Source organism: Triturus cristatus, chromosome 4_2 (assembly GCF_964204655.1).
Source record: "Triturus cristatus chromosome 4_2, aTriCri1.1, whole genome shotgun sequence".
Lineage (NCBI taxonomy): Eukaryota > Metazoa > Chordata > Amphibia > Caudata > Salamandridae > Triturus > Triturus cristatus.
Window position 1 is genome coordinate 481,723,888 of NC_140586.1, and position 19,359 is coordinate 481,743,246.

Genomic DNA, 19,359 nt, shown 5'->3' on the forward strand with positions numbered 1-19,359 from the left:
TAGGCCTTGAACCACTGTTGTATGTCGTCCTCTCGGACATACTCTCGAACGACATCCTTGGGGATGTGGACTTTCTTTTCTGTCGCTCCCGGGGTGCGCGGTCGCTCGGGCACCTCCAGTTCTTTGTTCTGCTTCCGTAGGTCTATTTCTGCCAGTTTGCGTTCGTGTTCGTACGCTAATCTCTTTTCTTCGAGCTCTCTCTGCCTCTGTTTTTCTTCCCGTTCTTCTCGGAGCCGCAGATGTTCTAGGTTCAGTTTTTGTTCGGCTAATTTCAGTTCACCGTCTATTTTGAGCCGTGCCATTTCCAGCTCATGTAGTCTGCTTTTTTCTCTCTCTTGGATCTCTTCCTGCGAGAGACCCGTTCTTCGCTCCTCGGGAGCCGTGGTGTTCCTCTCTGATGCTGCAATGTTTTGGTCCGGGGATCTGGCGGCCCCGGTTTCTGCCCACGACTCAATGGCGTGCTTGAAATCGTCTTTGGTACTCAGGCCGGTGGTAGCCATGCCTAGTTATATGCAGAATTGTTTCAATTCACGATGGCTGTACTCTTCCAATTTCTCCATCTGGAATTTCTCGGTGGATCCGCTCTCTTTGGTTGACATTGTGGTTTCGTCGTGGGGTGAGTTACTCTCTGTACGATTACGCGTTGATTCGGATCGCGCCGCTGGCCACCAATGTTAGACGGACCGGGAGGGTCGGCCGAGGACAAGGGGAGAGGTCTCCGGGGAGAGCCGTCTCCAGCGATCGTACAGACTAATAACTTCCCCCCCCCCCCCCCCCCCCACAGAGGTACACCACACCAGGATAAGGTTTTGACGTTCTTTATAAGCAATCTTTAGGTACGATAGAATGGTACAAGGAGGTCAGGACTCAGGGGTCCCCTCGATTCTAGTCTCTTGGTTGGGAAAGGGGGTAGCGGGACAGTCTTGTTACCAATCTGGTAGCGGAGATGGTATGATGAATAGCTCACAATCCTCGAGCTCGGCGTTCTAGATGGACGGGCCGCGGCGGCCCCAGCAGGTCCCGGTGAAGGTGGTCGTTACAACGGTCCGCGGCAGCGCCAGCAGGTCCCAGTGGAGGTGGTCGTTACAACGGTCCGCGGCAGCGCCAGCAGGTCCCAGTGAAGGTGGTCGTTACAACGGTCCGCGGCAGCGCCAGCAGGTCCCAACGAGGATGGAGGATGCAGAAGGCCGCGGCAGCGCCAGCAGGCAGGACGATAGTTCGCAAGGCAGGGCTACGGCAGCGCCAGTAGTCCGTCAGGGATGAGTTCTTCACGGTGTCTCTCGACTCCAGGATACAACTGCCTTCCTGCTCTGGAGCTGCCCCAGTTATAGGTCTGGCGCCCTTTGATGTCCGGACCCTCGCACTTGGCGGTCGGGAAGTCCGGGATGAGGGAGTCCAGACACCCAGCAGGGGGGTGGAGCCAGCGCCCGGGGGAGCTGGGGGGCGAGCGGCACCTGGCGGGGGAGAGCCATCGACACTTCTTTCTCCCATCGACCTGCCAAGTGGTCCGTTCACCTCCTGGGGGGATGGTGGTGCCGGGATGTCGGGGCCTGGCCAGGCCCAGGGTTAGGGTCGAGCTGAGGCCACGCGGCCTCGTGGTGCAGTGTCCAAGATGGCGGCCGGGCGAGGGAGCCGGTAGTGGTTCGGCCCCATGATACAGAGAGGTCCGGGGGCAGGGGTCCCGTCTGGGGACGGGGTGCGGGTTGTTTCTGTGGGTAACACCTGGAGGGCCTGGGCTCGGGCCCTGTCATGCGGGGAGGGAGCAAGCCCTTCACGTGGCCTGTCCAACAATCCACCCTTCCAGCGCTCGGCTGTAGAAGTTCACGTATTCCACCCAGGTGGTGCCTGGGATCTTTCGGCAGTCCCGGAACCGCTGGCGATACATTTCGGGGGAGAGGCCGTAATTCGTGAGGAGGGCCTCCTTCATGTGGCTGTAGGAGGTTTGCGCAGAGGCCGGTAGGTCAAGGAGGGTGTCCCGTCCTTCGCTCAGGAATCGACCCCACAACCCGGTCCCCCAGTCCTTCTGTGGGACGCGGTGGGAGGTCATGGCCACCTCGTAGGCCTTGAACCACTGCTGGATGTCATCATTTCGATAGTACTCTTTGACCACATCCTTGAGGATGGGGACTTTCGGCTCTACCAGGGGGGCTGGTTCTGGGCCTGCCGGGGGTCGAGCTCCTTCAGAATTCTATCTCTTTCAAGCTGCGCTCGTGCTCCAGCTGAAGTTTTTTTTCGTCGTGCTCCCATTGCAGCTTCTTTTCTTCTAGCTCTCCTTGTACTCGGAGTTGTTCCACCGCTAGCTTCTTTCCGGCTAGCCTTATCTCGCCTTCTATTTTCCATTTCTAGTTCATGACTTCGGTCCCTTTCCCTGTCTGTGACATCTTCCGGGACCGTCCCCCGTTCGCGGCGTTGCTTTGTGCCTGGGGTTTACTGCTTGTTGTCGGGAGGTTCCTGAGCTCGTCCGGCTGCTCTATCTCTTCACCGACTTCGTCCGGTCGGGGAAGGGAGGCTCCGGACTCTACCCAGGCTTCCAGGGCTTGTTGCATGTCTTCCTTGGTGTTTAGACCAGTGGTAGCGATCTTCCGTTGTCTGCAAAATTGTTTCAGCCCCTTGTGTGTGTATTCACCTAACCGCTTTACACAAAACGTAGTACTCGCATCGGTTTCAGTGGTGCTCATGGTGGTTTCTTCTGCCGTTTTTGTTCAGTAGTGCGTCAGCCGTTCACTGTACGAACTCTAGATTGCGGGCTCGGATCCCGTCGCCTGCCACCAATGTTAGAAGGGCCAGCCTCAGGAAAGAACAGAGTGTGTACCTGACCACCCTGCGACTCACCCTCCCCGGAAGAGGTAGCCGAGCACTTGCGGGAGACCCCCTCAGGGCTGGGTCTCGTACCTAGGATCGTACACGCTGATTGAATATTATGTGTTGGACCCGGCCTCGTGGCGTTACCCATCCAGACCCGTAGCGACACCAGACTAACCTCTACACCCCACACGACACTGACTAGCGTAGCCTACCCGACCCAGAACCCGGGGTTACCCCCGTCCTCCCCTCCATCTTCCCGACACCGGGCATCCTTCCCCTTCCATCGGCCTCGCGGCCTCCAGTGACCCGGCCCAGCACCCCAGATGGCCGCCCTCGACCCAAGCGCAACCCCGGCCTAGTCGTGCCATGCCGGCTGGGGGGAGAGAGAGCTCCTGGTGAGCAGGAGAGGGAGGAGTTGTTTCATTCACACCTGGCCTCCTCCCAAGAGATGGTTTCGATCGGCCCTCCGGCCACCCTCAGGGCTGGCTCCACACCTGCTGCGTGTCTGGGATCCCTCCCGACCCCGCTTTGAAAGGATCCAAGGGCCGCGTGGCAGGAACCCCCAACAAACGACCCCCAGGCGCTAAGACCCCTGCCCGTGAGGGCTCCGGACATCAAAGAGGAGTCACCCTATAACAAGGGGCGCTCTGGGACCCTCGGCAGTTGAATCCTGGAACGAAACGAGCCCTGCTGACGTGGTCGCGGCTGAAGAACATCCTCCCCAAGTCCGACGGAACTCTTGGAACCTCGGTGAGCCCTGCAGACAGCGTCGCGGCTCCACCTGGCAGAGACTGACTTCTGCCTAAAAACATCCGAGCCCTGCTGACGTGGTCGCGGCTCACCTTGCACCCTAGAGAACTCTGAGCCCTGCTGAGCGACTCGTGGCTCCTGGAAGATTGTCCAACCTCCGACACCCTGACTCGAGCCCTGCAGATTTGGTCACACTCAAGAGACATTCCGGTCCGGCTGGGCCCCAAAGATCGTCTCGTATCCCCCGGCTCGAGGATTGAGAGCCGTGCGCCGGATACGCTCCCGCATTGACCCAGATCCTAAGACTGTCCCGCTACCCCTACCCCAACTGAGACTTTGTGAGCCCTTGCTCTACTTGTACATACGCCTCTGCGGATCATAAAGATCCTGATATTTCTAGATAAAGCATACGTACTCCAGAATCTATGGTGTGGTGTCTCTGTGTTGCCTGGTGCTAAATCAGCGTGTACGATCCTAGGTACGAGACCCTGCCCTGAGGGGGTCTCCGGCCAGTGCTCGGCTACTTCTCCCGGAAAAGGTGGGGCGCAGGGTGGTCAGGTACATATTCTGTCTTTCCCTGAGGCTGGCCCTTCTAACACTGTCCAAGTGACAGTGGTACACCACAAGGTAGGGAAAGTATAGGAAGGATACTCACATGGGACCCAACCGGGAACCCAGTGATGGGAAGATCTGAGAGATGCACGTTGGTGATCGATTCCTTACCTTAGAATATCCCCAGGCGTCAGACTGGATCCCGAAAGTTTTGCTAGCAGTACCCCTGCGCGTCAGTAGGTGGCGTCATGCGGCTCCGTCGCTGGCGTCTTAAGCGCCGAGATGACGTCACGGAGACTACTTAGGCGCCACCCATGTGCGCTGACGTTAGTCCTTTCTTTTTCCGCGCCAGCAAGCGCAGATCCGGTTAGAGCACGTACCTTAGTCACTTTTTGACTACCCTTTTTGAGACTTTTGTCTCCTTTCTCCTTGGTCCACGTAGGGATGTGGGGCCTGCTGTCACAATATGTCGGTGGCAAACCCCCACAATGTTTGCCTCTACTGCCTGGAGACCGACCACGACTCCCGGTCCTGCTGGGACTGTTGGGCCATGGCCCGAAGGCCTTGGAGGAGCTTTCCCGAGAACGCTCGCGGGCCGCAGTCGTCGCTCCTCTGGCTCCAAGTCTTCACCCTTGGATTCGGGTAAGAGACGACACAAAAAGAAGTCGATGAAGCGAGTTCGCTCTCAGACGTCCCACCCCCTCCCCACCCCCCTGTCGGGCCTCGGATGCGGGGGACAGGGGTTCTGGCCCTGCGACTCCTTTGGAGCTTGGGAGTCCCGCGTCCGGAGCCGCAGTGGGTGCCGTTCGTCCCGCTCTTGCCCCGGTTCCAGGACCATTTTGTTCCTACCTGGGATCCGCATTGGGACGGGCGCCGGCCCTGCCCCGGCTTGCGCCGTATGTTCCTTGTCCGGCTCCAGCTCTGCTGCTGCGGTCTGTTCCCCATGCAACCGAGGTGGAGGATGACTGGGGGGGGTCCTGCGCCGTTGGCTCCGGCGCCACCAGGTCCAGCGCTGTCGGCTCCGGCCCCAGTGCCACCCTCCGCTCTGCCTCCGGCGCCGCAGTGGGTGCCGTTCGTCCCGCCCTTGCCCCAGTTCCAGGACCATTTTGTTCCTACCTGGGATCCGCATTGGGACAGGCGCCAGCTCTGCCCCGGCCGGCGCCGTATGTTCCTTGACCGGCTCCAGCTCTGCTGCCACGGTCTGTTCCCCATGCGACCGAGGTGGAGGATGACTGGGGGGGGGTCCGAGGACCCTCTTGCCCGTCAGTGTGACTCCGAGCAGGACTGGGTGGACGACTTGGAGGATGCCGGCGACCTCAACGTCTCCTCTGACCCGGGGTTTGGCTCCCTTCCCCCCCCCCCCTCCCCGCCTACCATGGAGGAGGGCGCTTCCTACACAATGGTGCTCCTTCGGGCAGCTGAGGTCCTAAACCTTGATCTCCCTACGGTGACCCTCAAAGCTAATCTCCTCACTGAAGTGCTCCAGACGGCGTCCACTTCGTCGGAGCCCCTGCTGCCATTTGACGCCCTCACTGACGTCTTGTTAGGCACGCCAGCCACGGGGGCCCCTGTGGATAAGAATGTCACTGCCCGGCGCCTGGTGATCCCGCTTTTCTGACCACTCATCCTACGCCTGAGAGCCTGGTCATCCAAGCCTCGATGTCAGAGTGCCTTTCCCACGGCTCCCCTGGATAAGGACTCTAAACCTGGAGCAGTTCGGTAAGCGGTTGTTCTCTTTGGCCAGCTTGGGGCTGCGGTCAGTGAACACCGCCTGTTTATTGGGCCGATATTTTCACGCGGTGTGGGATACAGTTGCACAGGTGTTGCCTCAGTGTCCTGAGGAGACCCACGCTGTGCTGTCCCAAGCTGTTGCTGAGAGTAAGGATGCGGCTAAGTTCGCCATTCAGTGTGGTTTGGACACCGCGGACTCACTGGGTAGGGCTATTTCTACGACTGTGGCGCTTCGTTGCCACGCCTGGTTGCGATCTACTGGGTTCTTGCCCAATGTCCAAAGTTCGCTTATGGACATGCCCTTTGATGGCCCTCGCCTGTTTGGCGACAAGGCCGACAGTGCACTGGAACGTTTTAAAGACTCGCGAGCCACACCCAAGTCCTTGGGTATTTACGCAAAGAGCCTGGCCACTCCTGGTTTTTGTTCCTTTCGTGGCCACGGCAGAGGCGCCCAGGGGGATTCCTTCAGCAAGCCTGTGCAGAACCAGCCTCAGCGCGGACGCGGCTTCCGCAGGGGCGTGTCTGGGAATCAGCATGGGTTTCAGTCCGCCCCCGCTGCTTCTACCTCCAAACCTTCCTAATCCGTGATTTGTGGAGAACCCCACGCCGGTGGGTGGCAGGATCCGCCACCACCTACCCCACTGGCGCGATATTACATCGGACAAGTGGGTGTTGCAGATCGTCAGCAGGGGTTACTCCCTTCCCTTTCAGTCCTCCCCTCCAGCCATGCCACTTCGGTGCCACCGCATGTCGGGGGATCACTTGGTACTTCTCCAGCAGGAAGTCACAGCCCTGTTGGCCAAGGAGGCCATTGAGTACGTTCCTGGGCCGGAAGTAGGGAGTGGTGGTTGTTCCCACTACTTTCTAGTCCCCAAGAAGGACAAAGGGGGCCTGCGCCCCATCTTGGACCTCCGGAACGTCAATCGCTTCCTCCGGAAGAAGAAGTTCAAAATGCTGACTCTGGCTCAGGTCCTGGCATCTCTCGACCCTTGAGACTGGATGGTAGCATTGGACTTGCAGGACGCGTATTTTCACATCCCCGTCATGCCGGCCCACTGGCGTTACCTGTGGTTCACGGTAGGCCAGGAGCATTTTCAGTTTGCTGTGCTCCCCTTTCGGCCTTACCAGCGCCCCTCTGGTGTTCACGAAGGTGGTGGCGGTGGTTGCAGCTCACCTGCGCAGGTCGGGGGTGTCAGTCTTCCCTTACCTCGACGACTGGTTGTTAAAGGCGGGCTCGCCCCAAGCAGTAATCAACCACCTTCAGACTACGGACGACCTCCTGCAGTTGCTGGGGTTCTCCATCAACGTGCCGAAGTGGCACCTGAGTCCCTCTCAGAAGCTCCCCTTCATTGGAGCGGTTCTGGATTCAACGCTGTTTCGGGTTTATCCTCCAGAGCAGCGAGTCTGGGATTTTCAGGCTATGATTCCGATCTTTCAGCCTCTGTCTCGGGTTTCAGTCAGGATAACCCTCTGGCTTCTGGGCCTGATGGCCTCCGGCATCCGGCTGGTAACACATGCCAGATGGCATATGCGGGCTCTGCAGTAGGACCTGAAGTTCCAGTGGGCGCAGCATCAGGGCAACCTGTCCGATCATGTCCAGATCTCGGAGGGCACTGCACAGCAATTGCAGTGGTGGCTCACAAATCGTGATTGGGTCAATGGCAGATCCCTCTCCCTTCCCCCACCGGAGCACACAGTGGTGACGGATGCGTCCCTCCTGGGATGGGGAGGCCACTTGGGAGAAGCAGAGATAGGAGGCCTCTGGTCTCCGGCGGAGTCCCGGCTCCATATCAGTCTGTTGGAGCTTCGGGCGATCCGACTTGCACTAAAGGCATTCCTTCCCTCTGTCCGGGGAAGTGTGGTGCAGGTGTTCACGGACAGCACCACCGCCACTTGGTATTGCAACAAATAGGGCGCGTGGGGTCCTGGACCCTATGTCAGGAGGCTCTGCGCCTCTGGTCATGGCTGGAACATCAAGGCATCACCTTGATAGCTCAACACCTGGCAGGCTGTTTGAACACCAGGGCGGACAAACTCAGCCGCCGGTGCTTGATGGATCACGAATGGCGTTGAGCTCGGACGTGGTGCAAGGTCTCTTTCAGCATTGGGGAGAGCCTTGGTTAGATCTATTCCCCACCGAAGAAAACGCGCAATGTCTTCAGTTCTGCACATTGGAATTTCCAAGGCGGCACTCACTAGGCGACACTTTTCGTCGTGAGTGGAGTTGCGATCTATTGTACGCCTTTCTGCCTATACCACTTCTGCCCAGAGTGCTGACGAAGATTTGGCGCGACCGGGCCCAAGTCATCCTTGTGGCTCCGGATTGGGCACAAAGGTACTGGTATTCCGAGCTACTCAGCATGGCGATCGATCCCCCGATCCTACTGCCTCTTCGGGAGGATCTCCTGTCGCAGCAGCAGGGGACGGTACTCCACCCGAACCTGTCCAGCTTCCACCTCCATGCATGGAGATTGAGCGGCGATAGTTGACAGCTTTTGATCTTCCTCCCGAAGTCTGTGATGTCAGTCTAGCAGCCAGGCGTCCCTCCACTAAAACGGTATACGCCTGCAGGTGGAACAAGTTTGTGGCATGGTGCACAGCTAAGGCTGTGGATCCCCTTTCTGCCCCTCTTTCCGAAGTCCTTCTGTTCCTTCTTTCTTTAGCCCAGCAGGGCTCTGCTCTGGGCACTATCAAAGGTTATCTTTCGGCCATCTCTGCCTTTTTACAGCTTCCAGATCAGCCTTCTCTTTTTAAGTCCCCAGTTGTTAACCGTTTCCTAAAAGGCATTACGCACACGTTTCCTCCTGTGCCGTTCATAATGCCTCAATGGGACTTGAACCTTGTCTTGACATATCTGATGTGCGCTCCCTTCAAGCCCCTTCATACCTGTCCTTTGTGTCTTCTCACTCTCAAGACTGCTTTCCTGGTAGCTATCACCTCTGCCAGAAGAGTGAGTTAGCTCCAGGCTTTTTCGTCCAAACCTCCTTTCCTTTCTGTTCATCCGGACAAGGTGGTTTTAAGGACACGTCCTTCTTTTTTGCCAAAGGTTGGGACGCCCTTCCACCTCGGGCAGATCATCAGTTTGCCCACCTTCTTTCCGCCTCCGCATCCTTCGAAGGAGGAAGAGAGGCTCCACCGTCTAGACCCAAAACGTGCGCTCTCGTTCTACCTGCAGCGCACACGACAGTTTCGGGTGGATGACCTGCTCTTTGTTGGCTACGTGGGCGCCAAAAGAGGTCGGGCTGTGCACAGCGGACCATCTCTCGGTGGGTCGTTCTCTGCATCCAGGCCTGTTACTCGTTGGCTAAGAAGGAGCCTCCTGTGGGGCTGCGTGCCCATTCTACCAGGGCGACGGTAGCCACTACTGCCTTGGGACGCGGTGTCCCCTTGCAGGACATTTGTCAGGCAGCTACATGGACTTCGCTGCACACGTTAACAAGCATTACTGCCTTGACAGTCAAGTCCAGAGAGACGACTTCTTTGGCCGTTCTGTTCTCCATGACTTTCTGGTGTAATCTCTTCGCAGAACGACCACCGGGGTTGGTATTGCTGGGTTTTCTATTCTAAGGTAAGGAATCTATCACCAAGTTACTACTTGTGTAATGATATATCTGTAAGACACATTAGTTAGTGAAAGATTCCTTACCGCCCCACCCATCTTCCCCGTTCTTCGAACTGATTTCTAGGGTTAAGGTCATCCCTTTCGGGGCCCTAGTTCCTGGCACCAGTGGTCAGTTTCTTGCATGGCTCTACGTTCCTGGTGCGGAAAGTCGTGTACAGAACTGACGTCAGCGCGCATGGGTGGCGCCTAAGTCTCTGTGACGTCACCTCAGCGCTTACGACGCCAGCGACGGATGCGGAGCCGCACAACGCCACCTACTGACGCGCAGGGGTACTGCTAGCAAAAATTTCCGGATCCAGTCCGACGCCTGGGTATAATCTAAGGGAAGGAATCTATCACTAACGAATGTCTCTTGCAGATATATCGTTACACAAGTAGTAACTTGTGCGACAGTATTGGTATGTGCAATGTACAATAATCAGCATCCGTTTGCGTCAAACACACGACAATCCGTGTGGTAGATGGATAATTAATCCTGAATGAGCACAACAGTGCATGTGGGTTAGGCGTGTATCGCGTTATGCAGCGCAGATGACCGCTGGATGGAAACACAAACGTGTGCAGCAGCTACGCATTAGAAAAAGAGAACCGTACTAGTCCATCTCCTCTTGTGGAATGACCAGCTTGTCACTAGATACATTTTCGAAATAAATTTTCTCTTCTGCCAGCTTCGCCTTGCGGTCGATGAACACCATATTAATAATAATAATAATAAAAGGGATCTTATCGTGCGCAAACATAGCCCAATGGGCGTCAAGGCGCCTAATTCCAAAACCAGCTCATGACAAAGCCCCTGCAGCTCAGCCTGTGTAAGCTCTAGAGAAGCACCAAGTTTTTAGGGCCTTTTTAAACAGCGCTAAAGAGGGTAAGGTCTTCAACTCCGTCGGCAAGATGTTCCAGAGTTGTGGAGCAGCGACTGAAAAAGCCCTGGCTCCCCATCTCGTAAGCTTAAAACGAGGGACAACAAGTTGGAATAGTCCCGAAGAGCGCAAACACCTTGTGGGGTGGTAACGAGTAATCCGAGAGCTGATAGCGCCTTTAGATCCATCCTCGAGTGCTCTATAGGTCAGACACAGAATTTTAAAATGGATTCTGTGCTGAACAGGCAGCCAATGAAGGTCTCTCCTCGCAGCAGTAGCAGAAGAGGCCCTGGGCAGATCCAGGACAAAACGTGCAGCAGCATTCTGCACGATTTGCAGTCGATGTATAAGGCCCTTGTTGGATTCCATGTAGAGAGAGTTACAATAGTCCAGCCTGGACCCAACAAGGGCGACTGCAATCTGCTTGCGTGCTTGAAGAGACAAATGGCTGCGAATTCTGTTGAGCGTCCTGATCACGCCCCAGCAGGTCAAAACCGTCCGATTCACCTGTAAGGACATCGAGAGTGAAGTATCAAACACTACACCCAGATTTCTGGCAGATTGAGAGGGAGTGGGGCAGGTGCCAAGAGAGGAGGGCCACCACTCACTCGACCAAATATCTTGGTCCTTCCCAAAGATCAGGACCTCAGTCTTGTTGCCATTTAGCTTCAGGGAGTTGGTAACCATCCAATCCGCAACGTGTTGCATACAGGACCTGAAGCTAAAGGCAGATGTTATAACAGAGGACTGAGTTAGTGAAACCATGATCTGGGTGTCATCGGCGTATGATACCACCTCCATCCCCTGCGATCTTACTAGCCTAGCAAGGGGGGCCACGTAGATGTTAAACAGGGTCGGACTTAATGCCGACCCCTGTGGCACCTCACATTGCAAAGACTTTGCTGGGGAGAGGTGGTTGCCGAGCATCACTCTCTGTTCCCTATCAAGGAGAAAGGAGTTGAGGAGACTCAGGGCCGAGCCAATGACACCTGCCTCCCTAAGCCGAGATGTTAAAATGGCAGGAGACAGAGTGTTGAATGCGGCTGTGAGGTCCAGTAGCACAAGGACAGTTGTTTGTCCAGCATCAACCTTGCGTCGGATGTTGTCGACTACAGAGGTGAGGGCAGATTCTGTGCTGTGATGCTTTCGAAATCCATGCTGGGTGATGTCAAGATACTCCGAAGCTTCAAGAAACGAGGATAAATGGCGATTTAGGTGTGCTTCTAAGATTTTAGCGGGTGCAGGGAGCAGAGAAATAGGTCTAAAATTTTTCAAGAGGCTAGGATCGAGAGAAGGCTTCTTAAGGAGCGGCTTCACAATGGCCTTCTTCCATATTGATGGAAAAATACCTTGAGCAATTGCCTTGTTCATCACCTCAAGTAAGGGAGGAAGGAGGCTGTTCCTACACTCTTTTAGCCTTTTGAGAGGCAATGGATCTAGTGGAGAGGAGGATTTCGTCTTGTCTAGAAGAAGTTTCAAACCTTCAAGAGACATAGACGGAAAAACAGAAAGGAGGCTAGAAGGGACTATATCCAGTGTCTCAGAAGAGCTTATGCCTGGAGGAAGATTTTCGGCCAAGGAGAGGCGTTGTACTTCCAAGGAGGTGTGAATATCAAAGATTTTTGTGTGAAAAAAGTCTGCAATGTCGTCACAAAGACGTTGAGAGCTGACTACGGGATCTGGAAGTTGGAGGGAGCACAGCGAGTCAGCAATTTTAAAGAGCTCCCTGGAGGAGGTAAGTGAGCTGGTAAGATTGGAGAAGTATTCCTGCTTCTCCATTATCACTTTCTGCTTATACTCCCGTAGAGCAGACTTATGGACCTCCCTATCCATGGGATCCCAGGATTTCCTCCATCTCCTCTCACTACTTCTACAGCCCTGTCTTAGTACTCTAAGATGGTCCGAAAACCATGGCGCTGATGGTTTCCGCCGGGCTACATATCGCAAGGATGAAGGTGCAAGTTTTTCTACTGCATTAGTGATGGAATCATGCAGATCTTGTGCTGCCTCATCCGCGTCTTTTAATGAGAGAGCCTCTGGTGTGGGAACAAAAGGGGCAAAAGCCTCATTCGTAAGGTTTCTGAAATTTCTTCTAGAAACAAAAGGGGTAGTCCCTTTCTTAGTCGAATGGGAAGTAGAAAAGGCTAACTGCAGAGGAACCGCAAAATGATCTGTCCACACCAATGGTAAAGGTGTACCGCTGGAGAGTCTTAGATCATTAGAGAAAACCCCATCAAGGATGTGACCTGCTATGTGAGTAGCATTGGTAACAAGCTGAGTGAAATCACAAGCTCCAAGTGATTCAACCAGAGATATAGTATCCTTAGAATGAACCTCATCGAGATGGAAATTAAGGTCACCTAAAATGGTGAAGGAGGGCTTTCCGAAGTAGGGTTCAAGGATTCTAAGTATGTCCAAGGCAAAATTAGCTCTGTAACCAGGCGGCCTATAAATCAGTATACCCGTAAAGGAGACTGAAGGAGCACACGTAATACAGAAATATAGAGCTTCAAAGCAATCCTGGGGCAAGGAAAGTGGATTGATCGTGCAAAGCAGGGAAGATTTAATAAGAATGGCAATGCCTCCTCCTCTACGTTTAAGTCTATCATGTCTATGTAAGGAGTAGCCTTCAGGAATGGCTAGTAGAAGGTCGTGACCCGAGGAGTCAGTGGCCCAGGTCTCTGTAATAAAAACCCAGTCTGGTTGCCTTTCGTCCACAAAATCATGGAAGGCGAGATTATGTTTAATTAGCGAGCGCGCATTCAATAGAAATCCATTATTATGAGAGACTGTGGACTTCGAGAAAAAAGAACAGAAGCTGGTAGAGCAGGTGACAAGGGGATGAAAAGAGGAAGAACAGACCTTACAACGACGAGAATGTAATATCCCCAGCGGAGTAAAACAATGTAGAGAAGGGCATATGGGAGGTCTGAGGGCCCGAAGCGCAGATGAAGAATAACGTATTAATGTCTTACCAGGAAACGAAGGTACGAAAACCGGGTCCAGCCCGACCTGCTGCCCGTCCTCAGCGCGGACGGGCGCAGACGGGCTGAACTCTGGCGTAACTCCGGCGGAAGACCGGCGACCCCGCTGCGCGATGACGCTGCGCGTCTGCATGACTGCCATTTATGGAGGTCGAGCCTCCTAGATGGAGACTAGAGCGCGGAATGGATCGGTCCTCACACAAGATGGCCGCCACCGTGACAAGGGCGAGGGGCCCGCAAAAAAGCGGTGAAAAGTCCGATTAGAGTGCAAGTTAAGATGACAGCAGTGCAGGTAAGCAAGAACAGTTATTAAAAACCGGGAATACTTAAACGAAAACTAACAAAATATACAACACGGGAGTTTAAAAACAGCAGTGGCTGTACAATGGTCAAGCGCTGCACGCTAATACGCTGGGCTACACGCTAATGCGTTAAGCTAGTAGGCACAGGTGAATGTTAAGAGCAGGGAATAAAATAAAATAAGAGAATCGAAAATACAAAAAAACGGGAGTTTAAAACAACAATAGCTATACACTGGTCAAGCGCTGCACGCTAATGCGCTAAGCATTACCTATAATGCTATACCTTTGATATATAAAAGGAGAAAAGACAGTCATACAGTGGCTAAACTGCACATCAGTAGCCTAGAACATCCTGGGATCAATCCAAGCTTCCCTGCTTGATTAAACTGTATTAACCTTGGCAAAGATTTTACTGCACAAGCCTCCTTTTTCTTAAGATCAGGGAATGTATTGCTTTTGTGCGGTTACTCCCAGGCATTAAGGGGCATAATTACACAGCTACTTCCCATGCTCCCTGAAGAGGGCTATGCCATCCTGAACCAAGCCTTGTTGGACGGCCGGGGCGCAGCAAAGTTAGTCATTAGGAGTGGACCGGCCACTCTGTTGGCAGGATCATGGCCTCTGGGGAAAAGACTGATACTGCAGACCCCCATGGCCTCTACAGAGGTGCTCCATTTCCACACCAGGTTGTAGTCCACTGGGCTTTCCGGGGATGTGCAAGAACCCCTGATTGACATGCTATTCAATGGCTCCCGCGTGTTGGATGACAAAGCTGATTTGGCACTTGGGTGTTTTCGGGAAAGCAGAGCCACTACCAAGTCCTTGTGCCTCCCTCTGGCTTCTTGATCACAGCAGCAGCCCAATCCCATCTTCCGTGGCCATGGTTGGGGTACCTATGGGCATCCGCAATATCAACCTTTACCCCCAGCCCAGCAGGCTACACAGCCCTTTTGTGAACAGAGTAGTGGATCCCTGAAAAGACTCAAGAGTCCTGCCCAGCGTGTCATCCAGTCCCCTGCCCATCCAGCTACCGTAGTTTCCAAACCGCTTTAGCAAGCCTTGTGCCCAACAGTTATCCTGTGGAGGGTAGAATCCAGCACCACCTGCCTGATTAGAGCAAATAACCTCCCAACACCTGGGTGATCCAAATTCTGCAGAGGAGTTATTACTTTCGTGGAACCCCTCTCCCTTTGTCACCATCTCTAGAACGGATGAGTAAAGACCAGCTCTACTTGCTCTGTCAGGAAGCGCATGCACTGTTGGCCAAAGAAGCCATTGAGAGGGTGCCAGTTCCAGAAGTAGGATGTGGTTGCTATTCCTGCTGCTTTCTGCTGCCAAAAAAGGATGGAGTACTTCCTCCTTTATTAGATCTGCCCCCCTCGACTCTTTCTACGGAAAGATAAATTCAAGACGTTCACCTTGGCTCCGGTCTCGTCTGCCCAGGTCCCTGGAGAGTGAATGGTAGCATTAGACTTGCAGAACGCTTATTTTCACATTCCCATCCTGCAAGACCACAGGTTCTACATGCGGTTCACAGTGGGCCATGAGATCCCTTTTGGCCTCACCAGTGCCCTCCAGGTGTTCCTGAAAGTGATGGTGGTGGTGGTGGCAGCTCATCTTTGCAGGTCAGAGGTTCCAGTCTTCCCCCTACATCGACACTGGCTGCTGAAGTCTGGCTCGCCCCAAGCAGTCTTCACCTACCTCCAGACAATGGTGAGTCTTCTACATTCGTTGGGGTTCACTAACAAAATGCCAAAGTCACACCTGACTCCATCCCAGATGATCCTTTTCATTTGAGCTATTCTGAATGCATTGCAGTTCTGCGTCTTCCCTCCAGAGCAGAGTCTAGGGCATTCGTGCTATGATCCTAATGTTTCAAACTCTGTCCTGGACTTAAGTGAGACTGACTCAAAGCCTGCTGTATATGATGGCCTCTGAAATCCTGCTGGTGAAGTATGCCCGATGACATGTGTTGGCTCTACAGTTGGACCTCTAGTCTCAGTTAATGCAGCATTATGGGAATCTCTCTGACCTGGCAAAGATTTTGATGGAGACTACAAATGATTTGCAGTGGTGGCTAACAAACCACGATTGGCCCAGTGGCAGACCCCTTCTTTCACCACCCAGACAACACCACTGCCATGTGGTATTTACAACAAACAAGGCGAGTGGGATCGAGAACTTTGTGGCAGAAAGCCCTGCGCCTCTGGGCCTGGCAGAAGCAACATGACTTCTTCCTTGTCATGCGGCACCTGGCAGGATCTCTAAAAGCCAGGGTGGACGAGCTCAGCTGCTGATGCCTTGCGAATCACAAATGGCATTTGCAGCCAAAGGTGGGGTAAGGCCTCTTCTGAGAATGTGGAGAACCGTGGCTCAATCTGTTCACCACAGCTAAGAGCACGCAATGTCAGCACTTCTGTATATTACAGTTTCCAAAGTGATTCTTGCTCAGGGATTTTTTGTGTTTATAGTGGAAGCTGGGACTCTTGTACGCCGTCCCACCGATACTGCTCCTGCCCAGAGTTCTCAAGAAGTTCAGGACTGACTGGGCCCAAATCATCCTATTTGCTTCCAACTGGGCAAGGAGAGTTTGGTATCCCAAACTGCTGATCATGAGCATCTGTCCCCCTATCAGGCTACCTGTTCACTAGGACCTTCTGTCGTAGTAGCAGGGCAGGGTTCTATGCCTGAACCTACACAGGCTACACCTCCATGCTTGCCTATTTAGTTAAATGCATTTGATCTGCCTCCCAAGAGCTATTATGTCATCTTGGCAGCCAGTCATTCATTGACAAAGACTGTATACACATGCCCTTGAGAGAAATGTGTGACTTTGTGCACCTTTCACCAAGCCGAGCCCTCTTGTTGTAGGACCTAATTTTTGTTGTGGTGTTAATCATGCAAGGCCTTGCACTTGGGACCATTAAAGGTTACCGTCAGCCATATCTGCTTTTTTGCGATTGACGGATCAGTCGTCCTTGTTTAAGTCACTCGTCGTGACGCCGTTTCTTAAGGGTTTGCAACATTTTGTTTCTGCCTATCCCTTTCGTCATGCCCCAATGGGACCTTAATTTGGTCCTAACGTTTCTTATAGGCTCAACATTGAAGGCTTGCATAGCTGCCCATTCAGATTCCTAACCACCAAGACAAATTTCTTAGAGCCCATTACATCGGCCAGGTTCTTCTGACACATTCCTCTTTTCTGCCGAAGGTAATTTGTCCCTTTCATATCTGCTTGAACATCACGCTGCTGACATTTGTCGCTCAAGTGTCAGACACGAGAAATGTGCAGATCAAATTAAGTGAGACATTTAGAATTGCTAGGACTTATCTTGCCTACCAAAATTATTTGCTAATGTTAAAATAAGTGTTTTTCCGATTTTCTTAAAATGATGTAGAAAGTGATACCTTCAAACCAGCAACAAATAAGATCGTTTTGTCTAAATTCTTGAAGATCTAAGAAACGAATGTAGACCATTTGAAAAATTCCTTGGTTGCAGTTTTTTAAATGCTTGGCGTGCAAAGAGTCGAATACTTTGCATTTCAGAACTCATTTTTTAAAGGCATACAACAAAATTCATGTTCATGCGCAAGAAACTAATAATTTGTGTTCTGATTACCTTACATATTCTACTATATTTGTAAAAATACTGCATATCTTTGGTTCCTTTTCAGCTTGTACGAAACAGGAACTCACAAGGAAGATCACCACTTGGAACCGGTTTACAGAGCAGAGACCTTCTTAGACAGAGACTATTGCATGTCCCAAGGCACGAGTTACAATTACCTTGACCCAAACTACTTCCCAGCAAACAGATGACGTGGGAATCCAGTGGACAGCTGGGATGGTATCCTCTTAAACCTTGGCACCATTGCTAATCCCCCATGCAGTTCGAAGAGTCTTTTCCAGAGTGGTCGCGCGCAGCATGACCGGTTCCTGGGTATACTTCTCAACCTCCAGCACTGTGCTGCCCTAGTTCTAGGTCCATGAAAAGCAGCTGAACATTCCGAGTGTGCAGAAGGCTTCGCTGGGAGGTTGACCTTCCTCCGCAGTGCTGGCAGGTGGTGAATGACGAGCAGTGGGGAGATCGACATTGAGCACACAGTCAATTCCAAAGGCTTTCAACTTAAGTCATATGATAGAAACAAAATATTTATAATAAACCAGTTTAGTAGCTTGCAGTTTGTTGTGAAATAGTTTTTTTGCACAGAAACTGACTTCTTTAGACAAGGTTTTAAAAGAATGACACTGTTTGCTTGTAGGATATACTGTATAAAAGAACGTTCTGATCCATGAATGGTTCATTGCCGGCTGTCGTAAAGTTTGAGCTGCTTAGATGCCATTTATGTTTATCCTTTTACCACCAGAAATTGTTCCTTAACAACAGCGAAGCACTACAGGTGGCAACCCTGGTATTGCTTCTTTACCAGCTTTTGGTGTATGAATGTTCAGAAATTGTCACTCAGATATATTTTTTAATTGTAATGTTAAATAAAAAATGATCATGTGATGTGTACAAAATACGGTGGAAGTGCCAGTGGTAGTAACTGTGTAAAGTCTCAAATACTCAACATTAATGCCCACAAAATAAAATACACAGCCGTTTACCTCTGCATTTGGAGTTGTCAGAGCAGCTCTTCAAAGAAATCTGCGTAATATGACTCATACATATGGTAATAATTTCCCCCTTTTGTAGTCTGCACAAGATCCACGGAAGATTGTATTTTTATTAATATTTAAACAGGTAATTACATTTAGTCTGTGCAGTGAGCAAAGATTCACATGCATTCTTTTATACTGCTGGATTTTGTTGTGGATCATCTAAAACATTTTGTATGTTTTTGGTTTCTTCTAATCTGTGTATACAGTATGTTCCTAAATAATGTTAAAACGTCAGGAGAACTGTGACAAATAAACTATGTGGATACAGTCTGTTTATACATAGATTGGTTGTTGTGCTTCCTAAAACTCCTTGCCATCAGGTGAGCCTTTACTCTGTTGCAGTTATCCAAATGCGCCTGGGAAATCCATGAAGTGCCTCCATTTGCCAAACATGTCATGTACCATGATGTGCCCAGTTTGTTTACCGCTTGCCACTCACTATTATGCACAATATATATCCAGGTTAACAGATAATACCGTTAAATCCAGTATTGGAACTTTCATAGATTCACATGCTTTAATCCTTCCCCGTCGTCATGATGGTAAGTAAGTTTATTATGCATAGTTAATTAAAACCAGTGCAAACATTTTACAAAAATTTAAAATAACATAAAAGTTTGTTCATTATACTCATCATTTTAAAAAGCGTGCAGTAAAAAAACCCAGAGTAATTGTCCAGCAGCATTTTTTTCCCTGATGCAGGGCAGCATGATCCTTGGCGTCCTAATGACCTCCTACTTGTCTGTGTAGTTGATAGCCGGTTTTAGTGAGTTTAACAGTCTGTGCTCGGTCATCGCAAGGAACTTAACATATCTGCAGTTCAGTTTCGTGTTTGCAGGGTTCATGCAGGCAAGCACTGCTTACCTTCTAGTGCTAGTCCCTAACTGCTTGAACTGGTCCTTAGGAGGTGTTGGCGGGCTAGCCGAAGCTCTTCACAGAGGCAAGTCAAGTGGAGAATATCGCCATTTTCTTGATTACAGAGCGGACAGGCTTCTTGGCCTTTGCTCCTGAGCCATGGTGGAAGATGCTCTCTACTCGGCAAAACCCCTAATCTGAGTTTCAAAAACCGCAGTTTTATGGCCTTGGGATA

At 52.0% G+C, this 19,359-nt stretch overlaps 1 protein-coding gene across 1 annotated transcript in view; it reads left to right on the plus strand.

Annotated features, from left to right (window-relative positions):
- The window catches only part of ZZZ3 (zinc finger ZZ-type containing 3), a 333,973-nt gene extending 315,422 nt beyond the window's left edge, over positions 1-18,551 (plus strand). Inside the window, exon 12 of the mRNA XM_085602036.1 lies at positions 17,282-18,551. Coding sequence (XP_085458162.1) covers positions 17,282-17,426 — 145 coding nt within the window. The 3' untranslated portion in view covers positions 17,427-18,551. The remainder of the gene's footprint in view (positions 1-17,281) is intronic.
- Positions 18,552-19,359: the final 808 nt, after the last annotated feature.